The following is a 25,906-nucleotide window of genomic DNA, read 5'->3' on the forward strand; positions in this document are numbered from 1 at the left end:
GCACCATTTGACAGCAAAATTGGTTGGAATCATTAGCGGACGCCATGTCATGTTTGGAGACCCCCTATGGTGCCTAAACAGTGGAGCTCCCCCACAAGTGACCCCATTTTGGAAACTAGACCCCTCCAAGGAATTTATCTAGATGTTTGGTGAGCCCCTTGCACCACCAGGGGCTCCACAGAAGTTGATAACGTTGAACCGTGAACATTTTTTTTTTTTTACCACAAAATTTTTCATCATATAGGTAACTTTTTTTTTTTTTTACAACGGTATCAGGAAAAACTGCACCATAAAACGTATTGTGCAATTTTTCCTGAGTACGCAGATACCTCATATGTGGTGGAAATAAATTGTTTGGGCGCATGGTGGGGCTCAGAAGAGAAGGAACGCCATTTAACTTTTCAAACACACAGACGTGGTCCACTGATCGGCCGCTGCAGGACGCACGTTTGGATGAGATATAAAAAGCTTCGGGGATATGGAAAAAAAGAAAGTCACGCCAAAAATTGAGCAGGGATGCAGATACGTGATGTGCATCCCTGATCAGCGCTCGGCGGGACGCATGGACGGATGCGATACAAAAAGCGTCGCGGATATGGAAAAAAGTCACGCCAAAAATTGAGCAGGGATGCCGATCCGTTATGTGCATCCCTGATCAGCTCTCGGCGGGACGCACGGACAGATGCGATACAAAACGCGTTGGGGGATACAGAAATAAAAAAAGTCACGCCAAAAATTGACCACGGATGCAGATCCGTTATCTGCATCCCTGATCAGCGCTCGGCGGGACGTACGGACAGATGAGGTGTAAAAATGGACAGGATACAGGGAAAAAAAAAATATATACTAGCAGGAGGATCACTGACCAGAAGAACTGCAGGATGAACAGAAGGCAAGCGAGATGGACAGCTTTACAGGAGCAGCAGGCAGGACATTGGACAGATCAGCAGAAGACCCAGGAAGAAGGACCCAGAGATGGAGGCAGATGTGATCGGGCCAGTGAAGACCTCGGACGACCCGGTGAAGGCAGGTAAGAGGACGTCGAGGGGAGAGGGGAGGGGGAGAGCAGAGGGGGATACCGGAGAAGCAAAGAAGGAAGGAAGCAGAATAGAGATGACAGAGGAGGCAGGCAGATCGCAGGGGGAGCAGATCGGAATGTCGGGGGGCAGATTGGGGCGGGGGGCACGGGCAGGAGCCATAACAGGTGCGCGCAGGGGCCATAACAGGAGCGCGCAGGGGCCATAACGGGAGCGCGCACGGGCTGCAAGGGAAGCGGAATACTCACGTGGAGCAGAAGCGGTGACATCGGCGTCTGCGGCGGCAGCAGCGGTGGCGTGGTACCACAAGTACCAGCCAGTGCACGCTGCAGAAATGTTGAGGGTGGCTCCCCAGACCAGCACAGGCCTGGGGAGGGCGGCCACCTGCAGATCAGACCTCCCCACTGCACACTGATTGGAGCGATTGCGCGTCATAGCAAGATCGCTCCAATCAGTGCTGCAGGGGCTGGGGGGGGCGACATGTTTGAGATCCACCTATGATATGCTGTAGCTGCTACGGCATCTCATAGCCGGATCTCACAGTATCGCACTAATTATTTTTGCCGAAATCAGTGCAAACGATGTGGTTGGCGGTTCAGATTTGAACAGCCAATCACATTGATCGTCTATGGGGGGTGGCGATGCCACCCCCCCGGGGTTAAGCTAAGGTCCCTTGCTGTAAGAAACAGCAGGGGGCATCATTTGAAAGCCGTTGCTATGGCCACGGCAATCAAATGAAGTTTAGGCAGTAAAGTTACGTCCCTGGTCGTTAAGTCGTTAAAATAGGGCGTAATTTTACTGCCCGCGGTCGTAAAAGGGTTAAACAGTTGCAAAATGTACTCTAGTCCCCCTCCTGAAGGGATTTTATATCTGCAAAAATGTTTATTTTTCTGTTTACTCCATTTTTGTGGCATGCAACCTTTTGTGTTAATTTAAAAAAAGACAACAAAAGAGCATTTTGTAATTTACACAATTCTTGAACCTTTTGTTGCAAAAAAAATCAAAGAAAATACCGCAAAAAAAATACAAAACAAATCAGCAAATGATGAATAAATGTTCATTACTTTACACCTTTTTAAACTTTTTAAGATAACTTCCTGATTTACAACATTTGCAGATATTTCAAGCAAACTCTGACTACTACCAAGAAGTCCGGAACAACTTAATTCCTCCCATAGTGGCAAGGTTTGTGAAGATCAGGCCTGCAAGCTGGAACCAGAAAATTGCCATGAAAGTAGAGTTGCTTGGGTGCCAGTTTATACCAGGTAGGGACCAATTTTTGCTTCTCTGTGTATTTGATCACAGTGTGTCTACTAAAGTGGAGAAAACTATTTTACCTACAAAGAGGTTGTCCACTAATTTTACATTGATAGCCTATCCTCGGGATAGGTCATCAATATGTGGTCAACTGGGCTCCGGCAGACCGCACCCCCGCCGATCAGCTGTTCTCAGTCGCGGTAGCAGGCTGCCGGAAATGCTCAGTTCCGGAACTACCCCCTCTTCTGATAGTGGCTGTGGCTAGGTAGTGTACATCCACCTCCCATTCAGATCATTGAGAGGCGGGTGTGCAGTACTTGGCTGTGGCCACTATCGGAAGACTGAGCAGCTCTGGAACGGAGTATTTCCGCCTGCCTGCTGCTGCCGGGACCGAGAACAGCGGGGTGATAAGTGTCGGACCGCGGCCCATCAGACATTGATGACCTATCCTAAGGATAGGCTATCAATGTAAAAGTAGTGGACAACCCCTTTAAGTCAAAGTGGTTCTTCCACTTTTGTAAATGCTGGCCAGGAGATTAGGTATCTGGCTTCAGTAATCCCTCAGATCACATTTCTTAGATGGCGGAAGCTACGTAAGACCGTAATCCACTCCTACAGGATTATACAGTAGATCACTCCGACAATATTGTGTGAAGCTCCCCTTTTTTAATTTTATTTATTTTTTTTTGTGAAGTCGAAAATGATGTAATACATTATAAAACCTGATATTTGGATAAAAGTCATTTTATTTCCTACAGTATGTAATTTCCGCCCTTGTATATTATCAGATGATGTCTGTATGTGGAGCATTGAATAGATGTTCATTTTCTCCTGTATATAATAACAGGGCATAAAAGATTAACTTTGATGGTTTGCTTTTTTTTTTTTTTTCTTCCAGCCCAAGCGCCTGTTCCAAAACTAACAGTTCCTCCAGCATTTGTGCCTCGTGCCCATCGCCCACTCCCAGTGGATAAGACCACCTCCCCACCTGAGATTAAGAACACCACCGTGACTCCAGATATGACCAAAGGTAAAGCTCTTGCATGCCGTAGACCGTGCTTGTGCCCCATGTGGTCGTAGGCTGAGCAGGTTCTTATTTTTTATTTAGGAAGTCTTCAGCCTTTTGTACACAGCTCTGGCGGGTTGGCTCGTAGTGTGACGCACCTGAAAGCCATGGAAGGTTTTGGCTAGCTGTGCTGCCTGCTAGGAGTTGCGTCCTCCTGCCTTGTGTCAGCTGTGAGCTGCCTGCCTCCCGCTCAGGAATGTTGGGGCTGACATCAGAGTGCCGTGAACTCTGCGAGCGCTCTGTGACTCACCCCGAGCAGGCAAGGCCGATGTATCATCCTTAACTATGTAATTCCCTGTACGACTTGGCTTGTACATATGAATAGTTTGCAGTTCTTACATTTCTGTACTGTCTTAGTTTACAGCCCCAGAAATCCGCATCGTTATAAGCTTATGGTCCGCGTTCACACTCAATGATTTATTTTAATGTAGTGACATTCAATGTAACCCTACTTACTGATGTACGTTGTGTACCAAAGCGTCTCAGATCGTGCAATCACAAAACTCCCCAGCCAAAATTCGAGTTCTTTCTCACACAGGATGAGTTGATGAAATGACAAACGAGGGCTGTCTTTCTCTCTCTATTTTTGCTTTTTGAAGAGGTTGTGTATGTCCTTTTATTGAGCACAGTCATCTTTAAAAATGTCAAGTTAAGGTCACGTGACTCGCGGCCAAGTTTGTACCCAGACCGTGATACATGAACGCCTGAATGAGGAATTAGGGATAGAAACGGGACGGGTTCTGCATAGATCTCAATGATAAAGTATTTACAGTCTCAGGGAGGGCAGAGAAAACAGGCTATAGATAGCCATGAAGAGGAATTAAGTGTGATAGCATCACGCTATATACACAAAGACCACACATCCAGCCTATATTACAGGGAGAGACACTCTCATGAAAAAAAATGAAACTTAAGGGCGGGTTACACGCTACGATATATCAAACGATATGTCGTCGGGGTCACGTCGTAAGTGATGCACATCCGGCGCCGTTTGACATATCGTAGCATGTGACAGCTACGAGCGTCTGTTAACAAGCAAAAATACTCGCCTTTTCGTTGCTCGTGGACACGCCGCTCATTTTCTAAAAATCGCATGTCCATCTGCGCGCCGGTTGTTCATCGTTCCCGGGGCAGCACACATCGCTCCGTGTGACACCCCGGGAACGCTGAACTGCAGCTTACCTGCGTCCCACCGGCAATGCGGAAGGAAGGAGGTGGGCGGGATGTTTACGTCCCGCTCATCTCCGCCCCTCCGCTACTATTGGCCGGCCGCTGTGTGACGTCCCTCTCCCTTCAGGAAGAGGATGTTCGCCGCCCACAGCGAGGTCGTTTGGAAGGTAAGTGCGTGTGACGGGGGTTTACGACTTTGTGCGACACGGGCAACAAATTGCGATGGGGACGGGTGCGATCGCACGAGAAATTGATACGTGTAAAGCAGGCTTTAGATCAAGCTGAAAATTGCATATAAGGAGTCTGAAAATAAAGAATGGAATGAAGTTAGAAGCGTAGGGCATTTTTTTTTTTTTTTTACGACTAACATGAAAAAAAAATAATAGTTTCTTTTTCGCTCCTAATTGGGAGACCCAGACAATTGGGTGTATAGCTATTGCCTCCGGAGGCCACACAAAGTATTACACTTAAAAGTGTAAGGCCCCTCCCCTTCTGGCTATACACCCCCAGTGGGATCACTGGCTCACCAGTTTTGTGCTTTGTGCGAAGGAGGCAACACATCCACGCATAGCTCCACTGTTTAGTCAGCAGCAGCTGCTGACTATGTCGGATGGAAGAAAAGAGGGCCCATACGAGGGCCCCCAGCATGCTCCCTTCTCACCCCACTTCATGTCGGAGGTGTTTGTTAAGGTTGAGGTACCCATTGCGGGTACGGAGGCTGGAGCCCACATGCTGCTTCCTTCCCCATCCCTTTTTACAGGGCTCTGGGTGAAGTGGGATTCTATCGGTCTCCAGGCACTGAGGCCGTGCTCCATCCACAGCCCCTGGTATCTGCTGGACATGGAGCGGAGTATCTTCAGGGACATGGCCCTGCTACATGGAGGTACTCTGTGTCCCTGTGGGGACCGCGCAGACACACGGCAGCACTGCTGGGTGTGTTAGTGCGCCAGGGACAGCGGCGCTGTCCGCACTAGTGCCATCGCACACCACAGCGTTGCTGGGTGTGTTAGTGTATTGGGTGACTACCGCGCTAACCGCCGCTGCCGTTTTTATTTAAGGCGCCGCTGGGATTTGTGGTGCGCCGGGGACTTCCGCGCCGGCCAGCACTGATATGCCGGCCGCGCTTATTAACTCGAGTCCCCGGCTTCTGGGCCTAGTCTCCCTTCGTTACCGCCCACAGGCCTGACAGTCAGGGTAGGGGCGTGACGCTGCATAGCACAGCAGCGCTGAGAGCTGGAGTATGTTTTGCATACTCCACCCCTCTCACTGTGTGCACTGTGAAACCGGATTCCCGCACTTTCTCAGGCACGCCCACGGCTTCCTTCTCTACACAGGACGCCGGCAGCCATTAGTGTCAGTTTCTGTACGATACAGAGACAAGTGTGGAAGACCCTGGCATTCTGATAGTCACACAATCGCTGCAACAGGCGTTAAGCAGCACCTGTGGTGCTAACCCCACTAGTGCAGAAGTGCACTTATAGATATGCTTGTACTATATACATTGCACTGTTTGGTCGCACGTTGTATATACCCTCCTAGATTGTGCGGAGGAGTTATCAGCATATTCTCTGTGTAAAACAAAGGTGCAGAACCACATGTTTTTCTATGCAGCCGGTACAGCATGTACGGCTATACGGCCGGCAGGTTACATAGACCCCCATTGTATCCAACTCAGCCGGAGTCTCTGCTAATGGCCAGAGGATGAGGACGGTGTCTGCAGTATTTACTGACAGATTTTCTGAGACTATGGCTATGATACTAGAAGCCTAGCAGTCCGGACATGTCTCTCACAACATGGGCACTGTTGAATCATTGATCCATGGCCCCCCTCAGTGTGAACAACTAACAGCTCCGGGAATGTCACACGCATCCCAGAGTCACGGCTCTGCACAGACGTCAGTCCCAGACAGCCTAAGCGGGCTCACTATGAGCGGCCCTCGGTTTCATCAGGGTCCTAGCAGAAGGACTCTCTGTGTAATGAGGCGGAAGTAGCGGCTCAGGATTCTGATCCTGAGACCGCTCTCAATCTAGATACACCTAATGGTGACGCCATAGTGGATAATCTTATAGCGTCCATCAATAGAATGTTGGTTATTTCTCACCCAGCTCCTCCAGTGGAGGAGTCAGCTTCACGTATTTTTCTGGACCACTCTGCCTTCAGAGAGGCAGTCCAGGAACACCACACTTATCCAGATATGCGCTTCTCCAAACGGCTTAGGATACACGTTATCCCTGCCCCCTGACGTGGTCAAGGACTGGACCCAGTGTCCCAAGCGGCATCCTCCAATCTCCAGGCTTGTAGCTAGATCCATAGTTGCAGTGGGAGATGGAGCTGCACTTAAAGATGCCACTGACAGACAGATGGATCTCTGGTCTAAATCCATCTATGAGGCTGTCGGCGCACCGTTGGCTCCAGCATTCTCACCCTTGGGGCACTCCAAGCTATTTCAGCTTGTCTTACACAGATTGACACGGTTACACGTACATCTGTGCCGCAGGTGGCATCCTTAACCTCTCAAATGTCTGCATTTGTTTCTTACGCGATTCAGGTTGCCCTAGACTCTGCGAACCGTGCGGCAGTAGCCTCCGCTACTCCGTGTTTTTAAGCAGAGCCTGGTCTGCTCGTTAAGTGAATGGAAGGCAGATTCTGCTTCCAAAAAAGGGTGCTTAACCAGTTGCCTTTTTCTGCTGACCGACTGTTTGGTGAGCGTTTGGATGTAACCATTAAACAGTCCAGGGGTAAGGATTCATCCTTTCCTCAGCCCGGACACAACAAACCCCAACAGAGCAGGAGGCAGTCGGGGTTTCGGTCTTTTCGAGGCTCGGGCAGGTCCCATTTTTCCTCGTCCAATGTGGACTCAAAAGGATCAGAGGAGCTCAGATTCTTGGCGGGCTCAGTCACGCCCAAAAAAGAGACAGTCTGAAAACCCGCTTCCAAGGCGGCTTCCTCATGACTTGCGGCCTCCTCTCTCCGCATCCTCGGTCGGTAGCAGGCTCTCCCGCCTTGGCGATATTTAGCTGCCATAGGTCAATGACCGTTGGGTGTGAGACATTCTGTCTCACGGGTACAGGATAGAGCTCACTTCTCGTCCTCCAACTCGATTCTTCAGAACTTCTCCACCTCCCGGCCGAGCCGCTGCTCTTCTGCAAACAGGGTGCACTCTATAGGCAGAAAGAGTGATGACCCCCGTTCCTCTTCAGGAACAAGGTCACGGTTTTTACCCCAAATTATTTGCGGTGCCTATAAGAACGGGCCGTTCCGTCCCGTTCTGGATCTAAAACTGCTCAGCAAGCTCGTGGACACCAGGCGGTTCCGGATGGAATCCCTCCGCCATGTCATCGCCTCAATGTCCCAAGGAGATTTCCTAGCATCATTAGGCATCAAGGATGCTTATCCACACGTGCCGATTGATCCAGAGCACTAGCGTTTCTACGCTTCGTTATAGGAGACGAACACCTTCTGTTCGTAGCTCTACCTTCCGGCTAGCGACAGTCCCACTGGTCTTCGCCAAGGTCAGGGCAGCAGTAGTCACAGTCCTGCACTCTCAGGGTCACTCTGTGATCCCATATTTAGACGATCTACTTGTCAAGGCACTCTCTTAGGAAACATGCCGACACTGCCCGAACGTTGCGCTGGAGACTCTCTAGAGTTTTGGGTGGATCATCAACTTTTTAAAGTCAGATCCGACCCCGACCCTATCGCTAACATATCTAGGCATGGAGTTTCATACTCTCTCAGCGATAGTGAAGCTTCCGCTAGACAAACAGCATTCACTACGGGCTGCAATCTCTTCTTTAAGAACCAGTCGCACACATTAAGACGCCTCATGCACTTCCTACGTAAGATGGTAGCAATGGAGGCAGTTCTTTTCGCGCAGTTTCATCTGCGTCCACTACAATGTGACATTCTCCGCCAATGGAACGGGGAGTCGACCTCCCTCAACAGAGTCGTCTTTCTTTCTCAGGCGGCCAAGGAATCTCTACGGTGGTGGCTTCTTCCCACCTCATGGTCAAAAAGAAGGTCCTTCCTATCCCCATCCTGGGCGATAGTTACGACAGACGCGAGTCTATCAGGGTGGGGAGCAGTTTTTCTCCACCACAGCGCTCAGGGTACGTGGACTCAGCAAGAGTCCACCCTTCAGATCAATGTTCTTGAACACAGAGCAGTGTATCTTGCCCTACAAACCTTCCAACAGCAGCTGGAAAGCAAGCAAATCCGACTTCAGTCGGACAACTCCACAGCGGTGGCATACATCAACCACCAAGGAAGAACGCGCAACCGGCAAGCCTTCCAGGAAGTCCGGCAGGTTCTGATGTGGGTGGAAGACACGGCATCCACCATATCCACAGTTCACATCCCAGGCGTGGAAAACTAGGAAGCTGACTTCCTAAGTCGCCGGGGTGTGGCCGAAAGAGTATGGTCTCTTCACCCGGACGGGTTTCAGGAGATCTGGCGCCGCTGACAGAGGCCGGACGTCGATCTAATGGCGTCACGGCACAACAACAATGTGCCAGCTTCATAGCACGGTTTCACAATCATCGAGCTCTGGCGGCAGACGCCTTAGTTCAGCATTGGTCGCAGTTCCAGCTACCTTATGTGCCACCTCTGGCATTGTTGCCCAGAGTGCTGCGTTAGATCAGGACCGACTGCGGCCGCGCCATCCTCGTCGCTACAGATTGGCCGAGGATGTTGTGGTTCCCGGTTCTGTGGTGCCTCACGGTAGGCTAACCGGGGGCACTACCAGACCAATCAGACTGGCTGTCTCAAGGGCCATTCTTCCATTTGAATTCTACGGCCCTCAACCTGATGGTGTGGCTTGAGTCCTGGAACCTAGTGTCGTCAGGATTACCTCAGGACGTGGTTGCCACCATGAGACAGGCTAGCATACCAACGTCCGCCAAGATTGACCACAGGACGTGGAAGATATTCTTTTCTCGGTGCTCGGCGCAGGGTGTTTCTCCCTGGCCGGTTGCATCGTCTATGTTTCCTTCCTTCCTGCAATCTAGGTTGGAAAAAGGGTTGTCGCTCAGTTCCCTTTAGGGACAAGTCTCAGCGCTATCTGTATTTTTTCAGAAACGACTTCCTCAGGTACGCACGTTCCTACGGGGAGTTTGTCTTCTCAGCACTCCGTACAGGCGGCCGTTAGAGCCCTGGGATCTGAACAAGGTTCTAATTGCTCTCCAGATGCCGCCTTTCGAGCCTTTGAAAGAGGTCTCCCTTCCCGCTTTTCTCGGGAAGTGGCCTTCTAGTAACGGTCTCGTCTCTTAGGAGAGTTTCCGAGCTAGCAACGCTCTCATACAAATCTCCCTTCCTGGTCCTTCACCAGGACAGGGTAGTTCTGCGTCCGATTCCGGAATTTCTCCCTAAGGTGGTATCCCACTTTCATATCAATCAGGATATCACCTCACCTTCTTTGTGTCCTCGTCCAGTCCATCAATTTCAGAAGGATTTGCATCTGTTGGTTCTGGTGAGAGCACTCAGGTTCTACTTCCCGCATGGCGCTCCTGCGCCACCCGGATGCACTCTTTGTCCTTGTCGCTGGTCGGCGTAAACAGTCGCAAGCTTCTGAATCCACCCTGGCTCGGGGGATCGAGGAACCAATTCTTGAAACCTACAGTTCTACTGGGCTTCTGGTTCTCTCAAGGCTGAAGGCCCATTCTACCAGAGCCGTGGGTGCATCCTGGGCATTACGGCACCAGGCTACGGCTCAGCAGGTGTGTCAGGCACCTACCTGATTGAGTCTGCATACTTTTACCAAGCATTTTCAGGTGCATACCTACGCTTCGGCAGACGCCAGCCTAGGTAGATAAGTCCTTCAGGCGGCGATTGCCCACCTGTAGGAAAGGGCTGTTTGACGGCCCTATCACGAGGTATTCTTTTACCCACCCAGGGACTGCTTTTGGACGTCCCAATTGTCTGGGTCTCCCAATTAGGAGCGAAAAAGAAGAAGGGAATTTTGTTTACTTACCGTAAATTCCTTTTCTTCTAGCTCCAATTGGGAGACCCAGCACCCGCCCTGTTTTCTCGGGGTTTTTCTGTTTTTTCGGGTACACATGTTGTTCATGTGGTATGGTTCAGTTCTCCGATGTTTCCTCGGATTGAATTGGTCTTTAAACCAGTTATTGGCTTTCCTCCTTCTTGCTTTGGCACTAAAACTGGTGAGCCAGTGATCCCACTGGGGGTGTATAGCCAGAAGGGGAGGGGCCTTACACTTTTAAGTGTAATACTTTGTGTGGCCTCCGGAGGCAATAGCTATACACCCAATTGTCTGGGTCTCCCAATTGGAGCTAGAAGAAAAGGAATTTACGGTAAGTAAACAAAATTCCCTTCTTTTCATGTCAAAAATGCCCCCAAAGCCTTTAAACTAAGCTGGCAGTCAATGAGTCAGTGTTAACTGCTGATGTCTCTGATGTGATGGAAAGTGCAATACAGATGTGAACAAAGCCAAAAACTCAAATGGATATCTGAATTGACTTTCGTTATGTTTACACTACATTTATGATGTCTGGGGTTGTCTAGGGTTGTGGTTAAAGTCTACAGTCACTTTGACTGCAGACTTGTGAATCCTCAGTGTGCAGTGTGTCAGGATTCTCTGGCACAAAGACCGGGTGGGAGCATGACTGCATGTATGAGATTTGCATACATGTGGTGACGTGCAACTAGACCTGTGCGGCCTCTTTCAATACAGGTGAATTGAATGAGGCTGGTCATATCTAGTTGGAATGTGGTTTGAAGTATGCAAATCGCATACTAGTGGTCACATGATCACCTGCACCCAGCACCAGAGAATCTTGGCAGTGTGCATTGTGTGGATTCACAAGTCTGCAGTGACAGTGACTGCAGATTTTAAAGAGGTTTCCACTATTATATTGATGGCCTATCCTTAGGTTAGTTCATCAGTGTCCGATCAGCAGGCGTGCAGGGTGTCAGACCCCAGCCTATCAGCTGTGCATGGTGCCAGCGGCAAAACAGGTGGTGGAAAATGCTCAGCTCCAAATCTGGCCTGTCAACTGATAGCAGCCTGGTAATGCACATCTGCCTCCTATTGATTTGAATGAGAAGCAGATGTGCAGAATCGGCTGTGGCCGCTATCGGTTAACTGGGCAGCTCCGCCTGCTACCGGCACCGAGAACAACTGATAGCCTGGGGTCTGACACCTCGCACCCCCACCGATTAGACATTGATGACGTATCCTAAGGATAGACCATCAATGAAAAAGTAGTGGACAACTTCTTTAACCCCTTTTTAATGCAAGGACCATATTGATAGATCCTATTGAGTGATATCAATTGGAATGATGTCCATTTGTTGCTGCATTGGGAACTACCACAGAGCTGAACTTGGTGTGAATGTGAATTGAGTCTTACCACATTATGTATAGGTTGTATACTTAGCATTATAATGTAAAGCAAGCAGTTTTTCTGATTTTGCCAGTTGGGAAGTAGTAGCTTGAAATGTTTTCCTAATCTGGTGGGCTTTTGCTTCCATGCTCTCCTTCTCGTTTGTTATCTGGATGTGTCATAGTCTGCTGCGGCTGAATTTTGCTGAGTGTTGTGTGAGATTGCTGCCTTTGTTACACTGGTGATCGGGAAGAGGTTACTCCTTCCAACACCTACACAAGAATGTGCTCTGTGACTGGCGTGTAAGCTGCTCTTGTTTTTAATGGATTACAGATGTACCCTTGGCAGCCATCCTGGTCCCTGCGTTAGTCATGGTCTGCACCAGCGTGGTAGTGCTGCTCGTTTGCGCCTGGCACTGGAGAAACAGGTTGGTCACACTTTTTGCACTCACTCTGCTCAAGGCCTGCTTATATTTTGTATATACCACTGCCATAAACTCGTGTAATGTGCGGAGGATTGCACAACTGCGGTAATTAACCTCCTACTGGAACGTGTTTGGATGATGCAATGGCTCGATGGTAAACCCTCTGTAATCTGGGAATAGATAATTGCACCGCCACAAGAGCACGAGCAAAAGAATGAGCAAAGTAAAAGCATAACTAAGTATGTTACACACACACACACACACACACACACACACACACACACACCGTACAGACCAAAAGTTTGGACACACCTTCTCATTCAAAGAGTTTTCATGACTCTGAAAATTGGAGATTCACATTGAAGGCATCAAAACTATGAATTAACACATGTGGAATGAAATACTTAACAAAAATGTGTGAAACAACTGACAATATGACTTATATTCTAGGTTCTTCAAAGTAGCTACCTTTTTCTTTGATTACTGCTTTGCACACTCTTGGCATTCTCTTGATGAGCTTGAAGAGTTAACAATCTAACCTGAACATGGTGCATGCAATCTATGACCTTGGGATGCCCAACGTGTTTCGCCACGGCTCCTTCCAGGGACAATGTTGATATTTGTTCCTGGAAGAAGCCACAGCGAAACGCACTCTGCCATTGCAGTAGATGTCACTGATCTCTGTACGTCGGGTATTCTGATACTGCTCTGTTGCCAGCTTGTTACTGCTGATTTGAGCTGACAACAGAGAGCGCGCTGTCATTGTGCACAGTGGGCAGGAGCTAGCCCAGCCCCTGAAAAAAGTGTCACTGATGACACTTCATTTCACGGAGGCGGCAGTGACTGCAGCCTCTGCCCTCTGATGACGCTCGTTTGAGTATCCCTGTCTGCACGAGGATTCATAAACGAAGCATTATCACAAAGGAAGTAGGGAGAAAGAAGATGTTGGTGTAGTTAGGAAAGGATAGGGAATTTTTAATGCAAGTATATTAGAAAATAGTTTAAATTATGGAACTAAATAGGGATTTAGAATGAAAATTACTTTGGCCTTTTAGATCACCCTGTCACTGTACACATACTGTAACTCTGGAGATAAACTACTGCTAGAGATTATTCTGATAAACAGAACACAGGTGACAGGTGCTGAGCCTTTCACTGCCATCATCTGTACCCCAAAGGAGTATGTTCTGCAAGTAGTTTGGGGAAAAGCCAGGATCTAGAAGCCATTTACTTGCAATATTTTTATAGAAATTAAAATACATCTCTTAATAAAGAGATTTGCAAAGTTTCATAATGTTATATGCTGGAAAAAATGATAAAGATAAAAGTTTAGTTTTCTTTATCGTTCCTATGGGAGACCCAGACATTGGGTGTATAGCTTCTGCCTCCGGAGGACACACAAAGTACTACACTCAAAAGTGTAGCTCCTCCCTCTGAGCTTATACACCCCCTGGAGAAACCAGATCTAGCCAGTTCATTGCTTTGTGTTCAGGAGGCACATCCACACATGCATTCTCATCTGATTTTTCATTTTTTTTTGGAAAGAGTTTGAAGAAAAGCGGGTCCAAGTCTGGATCCCCGGCATGTCCCTTCTCACCCCACTGTGTCGGCGGTGCTGTTAAGGTTGATTCCAAGGCTGGAGCCTTACATGCCGCGCTCCTTCACCATCCCTCAGGCTCTGGCTTGAAGTGGGAGCCAGCACGGTTCTCCATGCTTGGCATGAGACCGGTCTCCATCCGCAGCCCTTCAGGACCCTGCTGGACGGAGCACTCATCCCCAGGGACTTGGAACCCTGCGTCTCAGCAAGCTAAGTACCTGAGACGTTTATATTCTGGGGGTCCCTGTACTTTATTATGGTGGGAGAGTGTGCTGAGTGAGTTTTCTGACATTTCCGGTCGGTTCTCTGGCTGTCGCCTGAGAACCGCGCCGATGGTGCCTGCGCGCCGGCCGCACCACTCAAGTTTAGGCCCCGGCTTCGCCGGAGGCCTACTTTCAATTTCACTGCCCTCGCATGTCATTCATGCAGAGGGACAGTGCGGCTCCGCCCAGCGGCTGGTTTGCACATGGGAGAGACACTTCTCACTGAGTACATGTCTCCTCCCCTGTAAGTCTATTTGGCCCTCCAGTTCCCGCTTTCAGAGTGGTCCCGCCCCCTCTCCTCGCTCCAGCGCCATTTTATCAGCGTTTGCTCTGCGATCAGCGCTGGCTGCAGCATCCCTGCTGAGGTGCTTGGGGGTCCGGGCTTCGGGATCTGGAGGGCACACAACACCGCTCCAGCGGTCTGGTAAGCCACAACCTCTGGTTGTGGGCCTCTGTATATACTCTCTGGGGGTCACTCTACCAGAGCCCCCACTTCAGCAGCATGTCACACACGAGGAGCAAGGCTCCAAAGCAGTATTCAGTATGCACTGCATGTAAGCTCATACTGCCTGAACCGAGCACCTATCCACATTGTGATGCCTGCTCTAACCTGACAATACCTCAGCCTGGAATCGCACCCACAGTGGTCTCTCAGGCTGCTCCGGCTCCTGTGGCTGAACCCCCGGCTTGGGTAGAATCCTTAACCAGGTCTATCTCCCAGTCTTTTGCCGACTCCATGGGACAGCTGTCCCGGACTTTGCTGAACATGCAGCAGCCCCCTTCACAGGGTGCCTCTGCTGCTAGGGCTCTCTCAGCGGAGCTCACTGAGGATTCCTCATCTGGTCCCAGTACCCGTCCTCCTAAGAGGAGACGTAGGGCTCCCTCCCCTTCCTCGTCCCGCGGCTCTGTTTCAGAGGCTGACTCGCAGGACGAGGAGGATGCCTTTACAGGGGGCTCGGAGGCTACCTCCATGTGCCCCATTGATCTGTCCGAAAGTGACTCAGATGTTAGTGATTTGATTGCGTCCATTAATTCTGTACTGGACCTCAATCCGCCAGTATCAGAGGAGCAACCCTCTCTGGCAGAAAAGCACCAGTTTACCTTGCCTAAGAGGACAAAGAGTGTGTTCTTTAACCACTCCAGTTTTCAGGCCGCTGTGACCAAGCCTAGGGCCTGTCCTGACAAGCGCTTCCCAAAGCGTGGCTCTGATGACCGTTTTCCCTTTCCACTGGAGGTGGTCAAGGAGTGGGCTCATTCACCAAAGGTAGACCCCCCGGTGTCTAGAATCTCGGCCCGGACCGTGGTATCAGTGGCTGATGGCACCTCTCTTAAGGATTCCACTGACCGCCAGGTTGACCTTCTGGCCAAATCTGTATATGAGGCGGTAGGGGCCTCGTTCTCCCCATCTTTTGCAGCAGTGTGGGCTCTCAAAGCCATCTCTGCTTCCTTGGAGGAGATGCATTCCCTCGCCAGGGAATCTATGCCCGAAATGGTTGCCTTAACTTCCCAAGCTTCCGCTTTTTCATCCTATGCCATGTCTGCCATGCTGGAGGCTTCTCACCGCACTGCGGTGGCTTCGGCTAATTCCCTCGCTATCCGCAGGATCTTGTGGCTTCGAGAGTGGAAGGCAGATGCTTCTTCAAAGAAGTACCTGGCTGGGCTCCCTTTTGCTGGGTCCAGGCTGTTCGGTGAACAACTGGATGAAATTATTAAGGAAGCTACTGGCGGGAAGAGTACTTCCATGCCACAAACCAAAACCAGGAAACCTGTCCAGGGTAGGAACCAGTCGAGGTTTCGTTCCTTTCGTTCCTCCAACTGGTCGTCCTCTAAGCCCTCGGCCTCGTCCTCTATCTCAGCCAAGGACCAAAAATCCAACTGGCGCGCAAAGGCGCTTCCACATAAGACCGCAGGAGCTGCTGCCACCAAGGCAGCCTCCTCTTGACTATCTGTCCGCGCCAGCACCGTCTTTAGTCGGTGGCAGGCTCTCCCACTTTGGCGACGCGTGGTTTCAACACGTCTCCGATCAGTGGGTGCGGGATGTCATCTCCCACGGCTACAGGATAGAATTCTCTTCCAGCCCGCCAAACAGATTTTTTTCTGTCAACTCCCCCCTGTTCCAAGGCCGCCGCCTTCTCTCAGGCCGTGGCATCCTTGCAGGCCAACGGAGTAATTGTACCGGTTCCCGCCCGGGAACGGTTCATAGGTTTCTACTCAAATCTCTTCCTAGTCCCCAAAAAGGACGGTTCCTTCCGGCCCATCCTGGATCTCAAGCTTCTTAACAAGCATGTTCAGGTGCGGCATTTTCGCATGGAATCTCTGCGGTCAGTCATTGCCTCAATGACCCAAGGAGATTTCCTGGCATCCATCGACATCAGAGATGCCTATTTCCATGTGCCAATTGCAGTTTCTCACCAGCGTTGGCTACGTTTTGGAATTGGAGACGAACATTTCCAATTCGTGGCTCTCCCCTTCGGGTTAGCCACGGCCCCTCGGGTATTCACCAAAGTCATGGCAGCAGTGATTGCGGTTCTGCACCTCCAGGGGTTGGCAGTGATCCCTTACCTGGACGACCTTCTAGTCAAGGCTTCATCCAGCGCAGACTGTCAGCGGAGTGTCTCGCTCACTCTCACCACTCTAGCCCAATTCGGGTGGCTGGTCAATCTGCCCAAATCCACTCTGACTCCGACCCAGAGTCTCACGTACCTAGGGATGCAGTTCGAGACTCTTCCGGCACTTGTGAAGTTGCCCTTGATCAAACAGCAATCCCTCCAACTGGCGGTGCGCTCTCTGCTGAGGCCCCGCCGTTATTCCATCAGGCACCTGATGCAGGTGCTGGGTCAGATGGTGGCGTCAATGGAGGCTGTTCCATTTGCCCAGTTCCATCTGCGTCCTCTGCAGCTGGAAATTCTCCGCTGTTGGGACAAGCGGCCTTCCTCCTTGCACAGGTTAGTGGCCCTGTCGCCACAGACCAGGAGCTCTCTTCAGTGGTGGCTTCGGCCCCTCTCTCTGTCTCAGGGACGCTCCTTCCTGGCTCCGTCCTGGGTGGTCCTCACCACGGATGCCAGTCTATCCGGCTGGGGAGCGGTATGTCTCCACCACCGAGCACAGGGCACTTGGACTCCGTCCGAGTCAGCCCTCTCGATCAATGTGCTGGAAACCAGAGCCGTGCTCCTGGCTCTCCTAGCTTTTCACCACCTATTGGCGGGCAAGCACATCCGAGTCCAGTCAGACAACGCGACAGCGGTTGCCTACATCAATCACCAGGGCGGGACACGCAGCCACCTGGCAATGTTGGAGGTACAACGCATCCTTCAATGGACGGAGGACTCCAAGTCCACCATATCCGCAGTCCACATCCCAGGCGTGGAAAACTGGGAGGCAGATTATCTCAGCCGTCAAACCGTGGACAGTGGCGAGTGGTCCCTGCATCCGGCAGTGTTTCAGTCAATCTGCCGCAAGTGGGGCACTCCGGACGTGGACCTAATGGCATCCCGTCACAACAACAAGGTTCCCGTTTACGTGGCTCGCTCCCACGATCCTCAGGCCTTCGCAGCGGACGCTCTGGTTCAAGATTGGTCCCAGTTTCGTCTGTCCTACGTGTTTCCCCCTCTAGCTCTCTTGCCCAGAGTCCTGCGCAAGATCAGAATGGAGGGTCGTCGGGTCATGCTCATTGCTCCAGACTGGCCCAGGCGAGCTTGGAACCCGGACCTGCTCCATCTGTCCGTAGAGGTGCCGTGGCATCTTCCGGACCGTCCAGACCTTCTCTCACAAGGTCCGTTTTTCCACCAGAATTCTGCGGCTCTCAGATTGACGGCGTGGCTCTTGAGTCCTGGATCTTGACGGCTTCTGGTATTCCTCCTGAAGTCATTTCCACTATGACTCGGGCTCGGAAGTCTTCCTCGGCCAGGATCTATCACAGGACTTGAAAGATTTTCCTGTCCTGGTGTCGCTCTTCCGGCCATGCCCCTTGGCCTTTTTCCTTGCCGACCCTTCTGTCTTTTCTACAGTCCGGTCTGCAGCTAGGACTGTCCCTCAATTCTCTCAAGGGACAAGTCTCAGCTCTGTCAGTGTTTTTCCAGCGGCGTATCGCCCGGCTGGCTCAGGTCCGCACCTTCATGCAGGGTGTCTCTCACATCATTCCGCCTTACCGGCGCCCCTTGGATCCCTGGGACCTCAATTTGGTCCTCACGGCCTTGCAGAAACCCCCCTTTGAGCCTCTTAGGGAGGTTCCTTTGTTTCGTCTTTCACAGAAAGTGGTCTTTCTAGTGGCCATAACTTCCCTCAGGAGAGTCTCTGTTTTGGCTGCGCTCTCTTCGGAGTCACCTTTTTTGGTTTTCCATCAAGACAAGGTGGTTCTCCGTCCGACCCCGGACTTTCTCCCTAAGGTGGTTTCTCCTTTCCACCTTAACCAGGACATTACCCTGCCTTCCTTTTGTCCGGCTCCTGTTCATCGCTTTGAAAAAGCGTTGCATACTCTGGATCTGGTGCGGGCGCTCCGGATCTATGTGTCTCGCACCGCTGCTCTTAGGCGGTGTACCACTCTTTTTGTGCTAATCACAGGTCGGCGTAAGGGCCTCTCTGCTTCTAAGCCGACCTTAGCCCGTTGGATTAGGTCGACCATTTCAGAGGCCTACCAGTGTTCTCAGGTGCCTCCCCCGCCGGGGATCAAGGCATACTCGACCAGAGCTGTCGGTGCCTCTTGGGCTTTCAGGCACCAGGCTACGGCTCAGCAAGTCTGTCAGGCTGCCACTTGGACTAGCCTGCATACCTTTTCAAAGCACTACCAAGTGCATGCTCATGCTTCGGCAGATGCGAGCTTGGGCAGACGCATCCTTCAGGCGGCTGTCGCCCATTTGTGAAGTAAGGCTCTGCCTACTTCTCAGTTTTTTCTGTTTATTCCCACCCATGGACTGCTTTGAGACGTCCCAATGTCTGGGTCTCCCATAGGAACGATAAAGAAAAAGAGAATTTTGTTTACTTACCGTAAATTCTTTTTCTTATAGTTCCGTATTGGGAGACCCAGCACCCTCCCTGTTGCCTGTTGGCAGTTTCTTGTTCCGCGTGTTATCACCGGCTGTTGTCGTAGACAGAGGCTCCGGTTGTTCCTGTTCTTGCTCTGTTTTTACTTGTGGGTGGCTATTCTCCTTCAGCTTTTGCACTAAACTGGCTAGATCTGGTTTCTCCAGGGGGTGTATAAGCTCAGAGGGAGGAGCTACACTTTTGAGTGTAGTACTTTGTGTGTCCTCCGGAGGCAGAAGCTATACACCCATGGTCTGGGTCTCCCAATACGGAACTATAAGAAAAAGAATTTACGGTAAGTAAACAAAATTCTCTTTATTCTTGAGACTCTGCCTTTTACAGTTTTTACATTTCACAGCACATATTCACAAATGGCACATTCTGTAGTCTGCTGTCAGTGATCTTTCTGACTGCAGGGTCTGTAATTCTTCTCAACCATTTTCTAAGCTCATATATTACCAAATCAAATTTGATTAAAAAAAACCAGCCTACAACATTGTTCAGAAGAAGAGGGATAGTGCAAGCAGTCCCCGCTGTCAGAAAACTGCAAATGAGTCCATGAGCTTGTCTATGTACTATGATACATCGAGGCTGTAGAAATGAAATACAAGGTGGCCATAAAATAACCTGAGATGTTTGGAGTCGTGTGCAGACTGACCCAGTGGACAGAATTGGCTGAAAATTGGTACTTAAGCTATTCAAGGCATGGGTAAACGGAAGGCATCTTAAAAAAAAAAAAAAAAATAATACCAAAACTCCCCACCAGCTGAAAAAGTGGCGCTGTACAGTGAGCGCGACTTGCAACTTAAGCGGGCTTTACACGCTACAATTTCGCTACAGCGATCTTGTTGAGGTCACAGATTTTGTGACACACATCCGGCCGCTGTAGCGATCTCGTTGTGTGTGACTCCTAGGAGCGATTTTGGATCGTTGCAAAAACGTCCAAAATCGCCCTTCGTTGACATGGGGGTCCCTTCTCAATTATCGCTGCTGTCGCGTGGGCGAAGTTGATCATCGTCCCTGCGGCAGCACACATCACTACGTGTGACGCCGCAGGCACGAGGAACCTCTCCTTACCTGCTACACGCCAGCAATGAGGAAGGAATAAGGTGGGTGGGATGTTCGTCCCGCTCATCTCCGCCCCTCCGCTTTGATTGGGCGGCCGCTTAGTGACGTTGCTGTGACGCCAAGCGAACCGCCCCCTTAGAAAGGAGGCGGTTCGCCAGTCACAGCGACGTCACCGAGCTGGTAAGTACGTGTGACGCTGCCGTAGCGATAATGTTTGCTACGGCAGCTGTCTTCACATATCGCCATAACGATAGGGGCGGGTGCTATCACGCTCACCATCGCTAGCATCGGCTAGCGATGTCGCAGCGTGTAAAGCCACCTTTAGTCTGCCAGATGCCTGTCTCTTTGCCGGATTGTGCGCTGTTAGTGCGGTTGTTTTATGAGTGCCAGGAATGCTACTGCTGCACTAAGAGGCTTTCGTCGTTTGAAAGACCTTCACACACACAGCGGTCCAATGGCTGGCAATCCGCTGAGACAGATGATGACACGTTTTGAGGCAACAGGGTTACTGAGTATTCAGCCAGGGCACGGTTGACTACCCGTAAGCAGAGAGGTTATGGAGGACATTGCCACTGCCGTCGTGGAACAGGGCACAAACAACCCTGCCGGGAACAGTAGTGCACACAGTGTTTCCAGGCAATTGGGGCTCAGATACAGCACAGCGTGGAAAGTTCTCCAAAAGGTCTTTTTTTTTTAAAGATGCCTTCCATTTCCCCATGCCTTGAATAGCATACATATCAATTTTCAGCCAATTCTGTCCCCTGGGTCAGTCTGCACACGGCTCCAAACACCTTAGGTTATTTTATGGCCACCTTGTACTTTAACATTATTAAAGGGAATCTGTCACCATATTTTTGCTCCCCCATCTGAGAGCAGCATAATGTGGAGACAGAGACCCTGATTCCAGCGATGTGTCACTTACTGAGCTGTTTGTCATTTTGACAAAAAAAATCAATGTTTTTTCTGCTGCAGATCTAGCAGTTATACAGAGCTCATGAATATGCTGGACTACCTGGCAGCACGCGAAGTAGTCCTCCAATAATAATCTCCTGCTGATAAAACAGATTTTATCAAACTACACTAAGCAGCCCAGTAAGTGACACATCGCTGTTATCAGGATCTCTGCCCCTACATTATGCTGCTCTCAGATTAGGTGGCAAAAACTTGGTGACCGATTCCCTTTCATGAAGCCCCATTGATAAAAATGAACTTAAGTGAAAGAAAAATGTGTTTGTATCCTTTTAAGTGTAATGTACCACTGCTATGATATTTGTTTTGCAAGGGGCTTCCATGCAAAAAATACAGATTTCCATTCTGTTATGTGCTATATTTGGGAGTAACAAAACATTCCACCTTTTTGAATTGAACAAAAGTAAGCTGAGGAATAAAAAACAAAAAAAAAAAACTTAAAGCGGATCTGTCTCAAGATTTCACATACATTAACAACTAGATCTTTTGGACCTGATGAGGCTGGTGTGCTTAACTTTGAAAATCATCATAAGAATGGCTGTGTAATTTTGATTAAATTAATAGTCAGCATGAGCTTATGAAATGCAGAACAACTTTGAAAATCAATGTCACAATGGCTGTATAATTGTTTGCAAAGTTAACACACCAGCCCCATCAGGTCTAATATATTTATTTAACAATGTATGCACATTGTGTTGGGAAATTTGGTGACCGATCTGGTTAAAAATGAGAAAGGTCATGAGATCACGAAAGAAACCTTATTAAATTATGGAACTCCTGGAAAGCTTGTTCTAAGTAGCAAAGTCTTAAAGGGAACCTGTCAGGTGCAATATGCACCCAGAACCATGAGCAGTTCTGGGTGTATATTGCTAGTCCCTGTCTAAGTGTATACACTGCCTAACGCCCAGGAGATTAGACCCCTTGCTCATTAGCATATGGTAAAAGATCTTTAGAAATACTTTTTCTACAGATCTCTTTATCTATGCTAGTGTATACAGGGACGGTTAGGCAGGGATTAGCAATATACACCCAGAACTGCTCGTGGTTCTGGGTGCATGTTGGACCTGACAGGTCCCCTTTAACAAGAAAAGGAAGAGCGGTGAAAGATTTGTAAAAACTTGGAAAGTTTATCATATATGCAAATACAAGGTGGTAAAATGGCTCTTCTACATATGGGTTACAAATGTGGTGATCTACAGAAGTAATAATAAGCAAAGCAGATCAATAAGTAGCTGATTTTTTGCAATTAATGATAATGTGCTGCTGACATCTGTTGCACCAGTGACACCTTCTGGATAAAACTAGCTATTACAGGGCAAACCCAACTACTGTTAGGCTGCTTTCACACTACGTTTTTTTAACATGCGTCATGAACGTTTTTTCTTCAGCGCTCTATTGGGAGACCCAGACGATTGGGGTATAGCTACTGCCCTCTGGAGGCCACACAAAGCACTACATCAAAAGTGCAAGGCCCCTCCCCCTCTGGCTATACCCCCCCCGTGGTATCACGGGTTCTCCAGTTTTAGCTTTGTGTGCGAAGGAGGTCAGACATCCACGCATAGCTCCACAGATTTTAGTCAGCAGTAGCTGCTGACTATTTCGGATGGAAGAAAAGAGGACACATATAGTGTCCCCAGCATGCTCCCTTCTCACCCCTGGATGGTGTTGTAAGGTTGAGGTACCTATTGCTGGTACGGAGGCTGGAGCCCACATGCTGCTTTCCTTCCACATCCCCCTGGGGGGCTCTGTGGAAGTGGGATCCTGCCGGCCTCAAAGCTCTGACGCCGGGCTCCATCCACAGACCCATTTGAACCTGTTGGATACGGAGCTGGAGTACCGTTCAGGGACATGGCCCTGCACCATTACAGGTACTCTGTGTCCCCGTACACACAGGCACAGCACACTCCAGACTTGCTGGGTGTGCTAGTGCGCCGGGGACAGTAATGGGTTACAGTCACTGCAGCTTTGCTGAGTGACTTTGTGTTTTGGGAACTACCGCGCCGGACGCTCCGGGAGCGGCGGCGCGGCTGGGACTTGTAGTTCGCCGGGGACTGGGCGCCGACCGCGCTTTTACGGCGGCGGCGCTTATAAATCCAGTCCCCGGCTTCTGCGGCCTAGTGCCGCTTCGTTCCCGCCCCCTCCCTGTCACTCAGGGAAGGGGACAGGCGCTGAGCAATCAGCAGCGCCGAGGGCTGGAGCCTTTTTACATGCTCCAGCCCTCTCACTGCACACTGTCGGGCGCCGGATTCCCGCTCTGCCTTGGGGGCACGCCCACGGCCCGCCCCTCCTCACATGAGCTGGGGAAGAAGCCGGCAGCCATTACTGAAGTCCGAGCTCGGATTTTCGGCAACCAGGCAGGACGGTGGCGATCATACACCCGCTTATAGGCGGGCGGTAAGCGGCACACATAGTGCTGACCACAGATAACTGCAGTGTGTACATGTGTTGTTTTTAACTGCACAGGTCGCTATATGCCCGCTTGGGGAGCGACACATTAGCAGCAGGAAAGCAGGTGTGCTAAGGCACAGGCTTTCTAGGCTGCTTGTATTGCACGACTGAGGTGTTCATTTGTGTTTATGTGTTATACATTGCACTGTACAGTCGCTAGTCTTAGCTATATTCTCCTGGAATGGCTAGACTACAGCAGCAGAAAACCAAGGGTGCTGGGGCACAGGTTTTTTTCTATGCTGCTTGTATTGCATGGGCTGCAGTGTGCATTTGTACTTGTGCTTGTATGCTATACATTGCACTGTATGGTCACTCTTCTGGGCCATATTCCCCTAGATGACTTGTCTACAGCAGCAGAAGAGCTGGGGTGCCAGGGCACAGGCTTCTATGCTGCTTGTATTGCATGTGCTGCAGTGTTCATTTGTACTTGTGCTGGTATGCTATACATTGCACTGTAGGGTCACTCTTGGCTATATTCCCCTAGATGACTAGTATACAGCAGCATAAGAGCAGGGGTGCCAGGGCACAGGCTTCTATGCTGCTTGTATTGCTTGTGCTGCAGTGGTCATTTGTACTTTATGCCTGTATGCTATACATTGCACTGTACGGTCACCAATCTTGGCTATATAATTCTAGATAGCTAGTCGGCAGCGGCAAAACAGCAACACAGATTTTCAGTGCTGTTTTTACTACATGGGATGCTGTTCATGACACCGTCCCATTGTGTGCATGCTCCCCCGTAGCACGTGCCGGGGTCTCTAGCACTTCGTCTGCCTGGGTCTCTACTAGTTGTGGCCAAAGAAACCACCTGTCAACCCTGTCCATGGACAGGGACGGAGTTGTCATAATATAGAGACTTGCAGTCCAGACAGGCCATGGGCAATCTACTTGACCAAAAGGCAGCTCTTCAGGGCTTTGATACTGACATAGCTATCGATCCGGATACACCGGGTGGTAACGCCATACGGAATGATCCTATACCGTCCATCAATGGAAGGTTGGATCTTTCTCCCTCAGCTCCCCCAGTGGAGATAGGAGACGAACAGGAGAAGTCCCTTTTCAGTATCTCACACAGATGTTGAGTATTTTTCTGGCCACGCTGACTTCAGAGAAGCAGTCCAGGAACACCACGCTTACCAGATAAGCGTCTTCTCCAAACGTTTTTAGGATACACGTTATCCCTTTTCCCCTGACGCGGTCAGTGCTGGACCCAGGGTCCAAAGGTGGATTCTCCAATCTCCAGGCTTGCGTCTAGAGACATAGTTGCACTGGAGATGGGGCTTCACTTAAAGACGCCAGTCACAGACAGATGGACTCTGGTTGAAATCTGTCTAGGAAGCTATCGGCGTGTCGGTTGCTCCGGCATCCACAGCCGTATAGGCAACCTAACCTTTTCAGCTGTTCTTGCGCAGCTGGCCTTGAGCACAGGGACATCTGTACCGCAGAGGCGTCCGTAACCCGCAATGTCTGCACTGCGACTTACCCTGTTAATACTGTCCTAAAAGTACAGTCGAGGTTTCGGTCCTTCCCAAGCTCCGGTAGGTCCCAATTGTCCTCGGGCAAAAGGGCTACTAAACCTCAGACGGGCTCAGATTCCGGCCGGGCTCAATCACGCCCAAGGAAGGCAGTCGGAGGAACCGCTACAAGGCGGTCTCCTCAGGACTCTCAGTTCTCTCTCTCTCTCCGCATCCGCGGTTGATGGCAGAACCCCCCGCCTTTGGCGACATTTAGCTGCCACAGGTCACAGACCGGTGGGTGGCGAACATTGTGCTCACGTGCACAGGACAGTGTTCTAATCTCGTCCTCCGACTCCATTTCCCTGCTGCAGGCGGTGGTTGCTCTAAGAGCAGAAGGAGTGGTGATCCCTGTCCCCCCTCAGGAACGAGGGCGAGGGTTTGTACTCCAATCTCTTTGTGGCTCCAAAAAAGGACGGTTCCTTCCGTCCCGTTCTGGTCCTGACACTGCTCAACGAGCATGCGAACTCCAGGCGGTTCCGGATGGCCCTCCGATCCGTCATTACCTCAATGTCTCGAGGAGACTTCCTTGCCTCAACAGACATCAAAGATGACTATCTCCACGTGCCAATTGCTACGGAGCACCAACGTTTTCTACGTTTTGTGATAGGAGACGAACATCTTCAGTTCGTAGCTCTGCCATTCAGTCTGGCGACAGCCCCACGGGTGTTCACCAAGGTCATGGCAGCAGTGGTAGCAGTCTTGCACTTTCAGGGACACCCGGTGATCCCAT

General features: G+C 50.3%; 1 protein-coding gene across 1 annotated transcript in view; it reads left to right on the plus strand.

Annotated features, from left to right (window-relative positions):
• DCBLD2 (discoidin, CUB and LCCL domain containing 2) overlaps positions 1-25,906 on the plus strand; it is a 135,200-nt gene that overhangs the window by 90,854 nt on the left and 18,440 nt on the right. Inside the window, exons 10-12 of the mRNA XM_075335143.1 lie at positions 2,155-2,302; positions 3,193-3,324; positions 12,205-12,298. Of these exons, the coding sequence (XP_075191258.1) occupies positions 2,155-2,302; positions 3,193-3,324; positions 12,205-12,298 (374 nt within the window). The remainder of the gene's footprint in view (positions 1-2,154; positions 2,303-3,192; positions 3,325-12,204; positions 12,299-25,906) is intronic.

This window comes from Anomaloglossus baeobatrachus, chromosome 2 (assembly GCF_048569485.1).
Source record: "Anomaloglossus baeobatrachus isolate aAnoBae1 chromosome 2, aAnoBae1.hap1, whole genome shotgun sequence".
In the NCBI taxonomy this organism is placed as follows: domain Eukaryota; kingdom Metazoa; phylum Chordata; class Amphibia; order Anura; family Aromobatidae; genus Anomaloglossus; species Anomaloglossus baeobatrachus.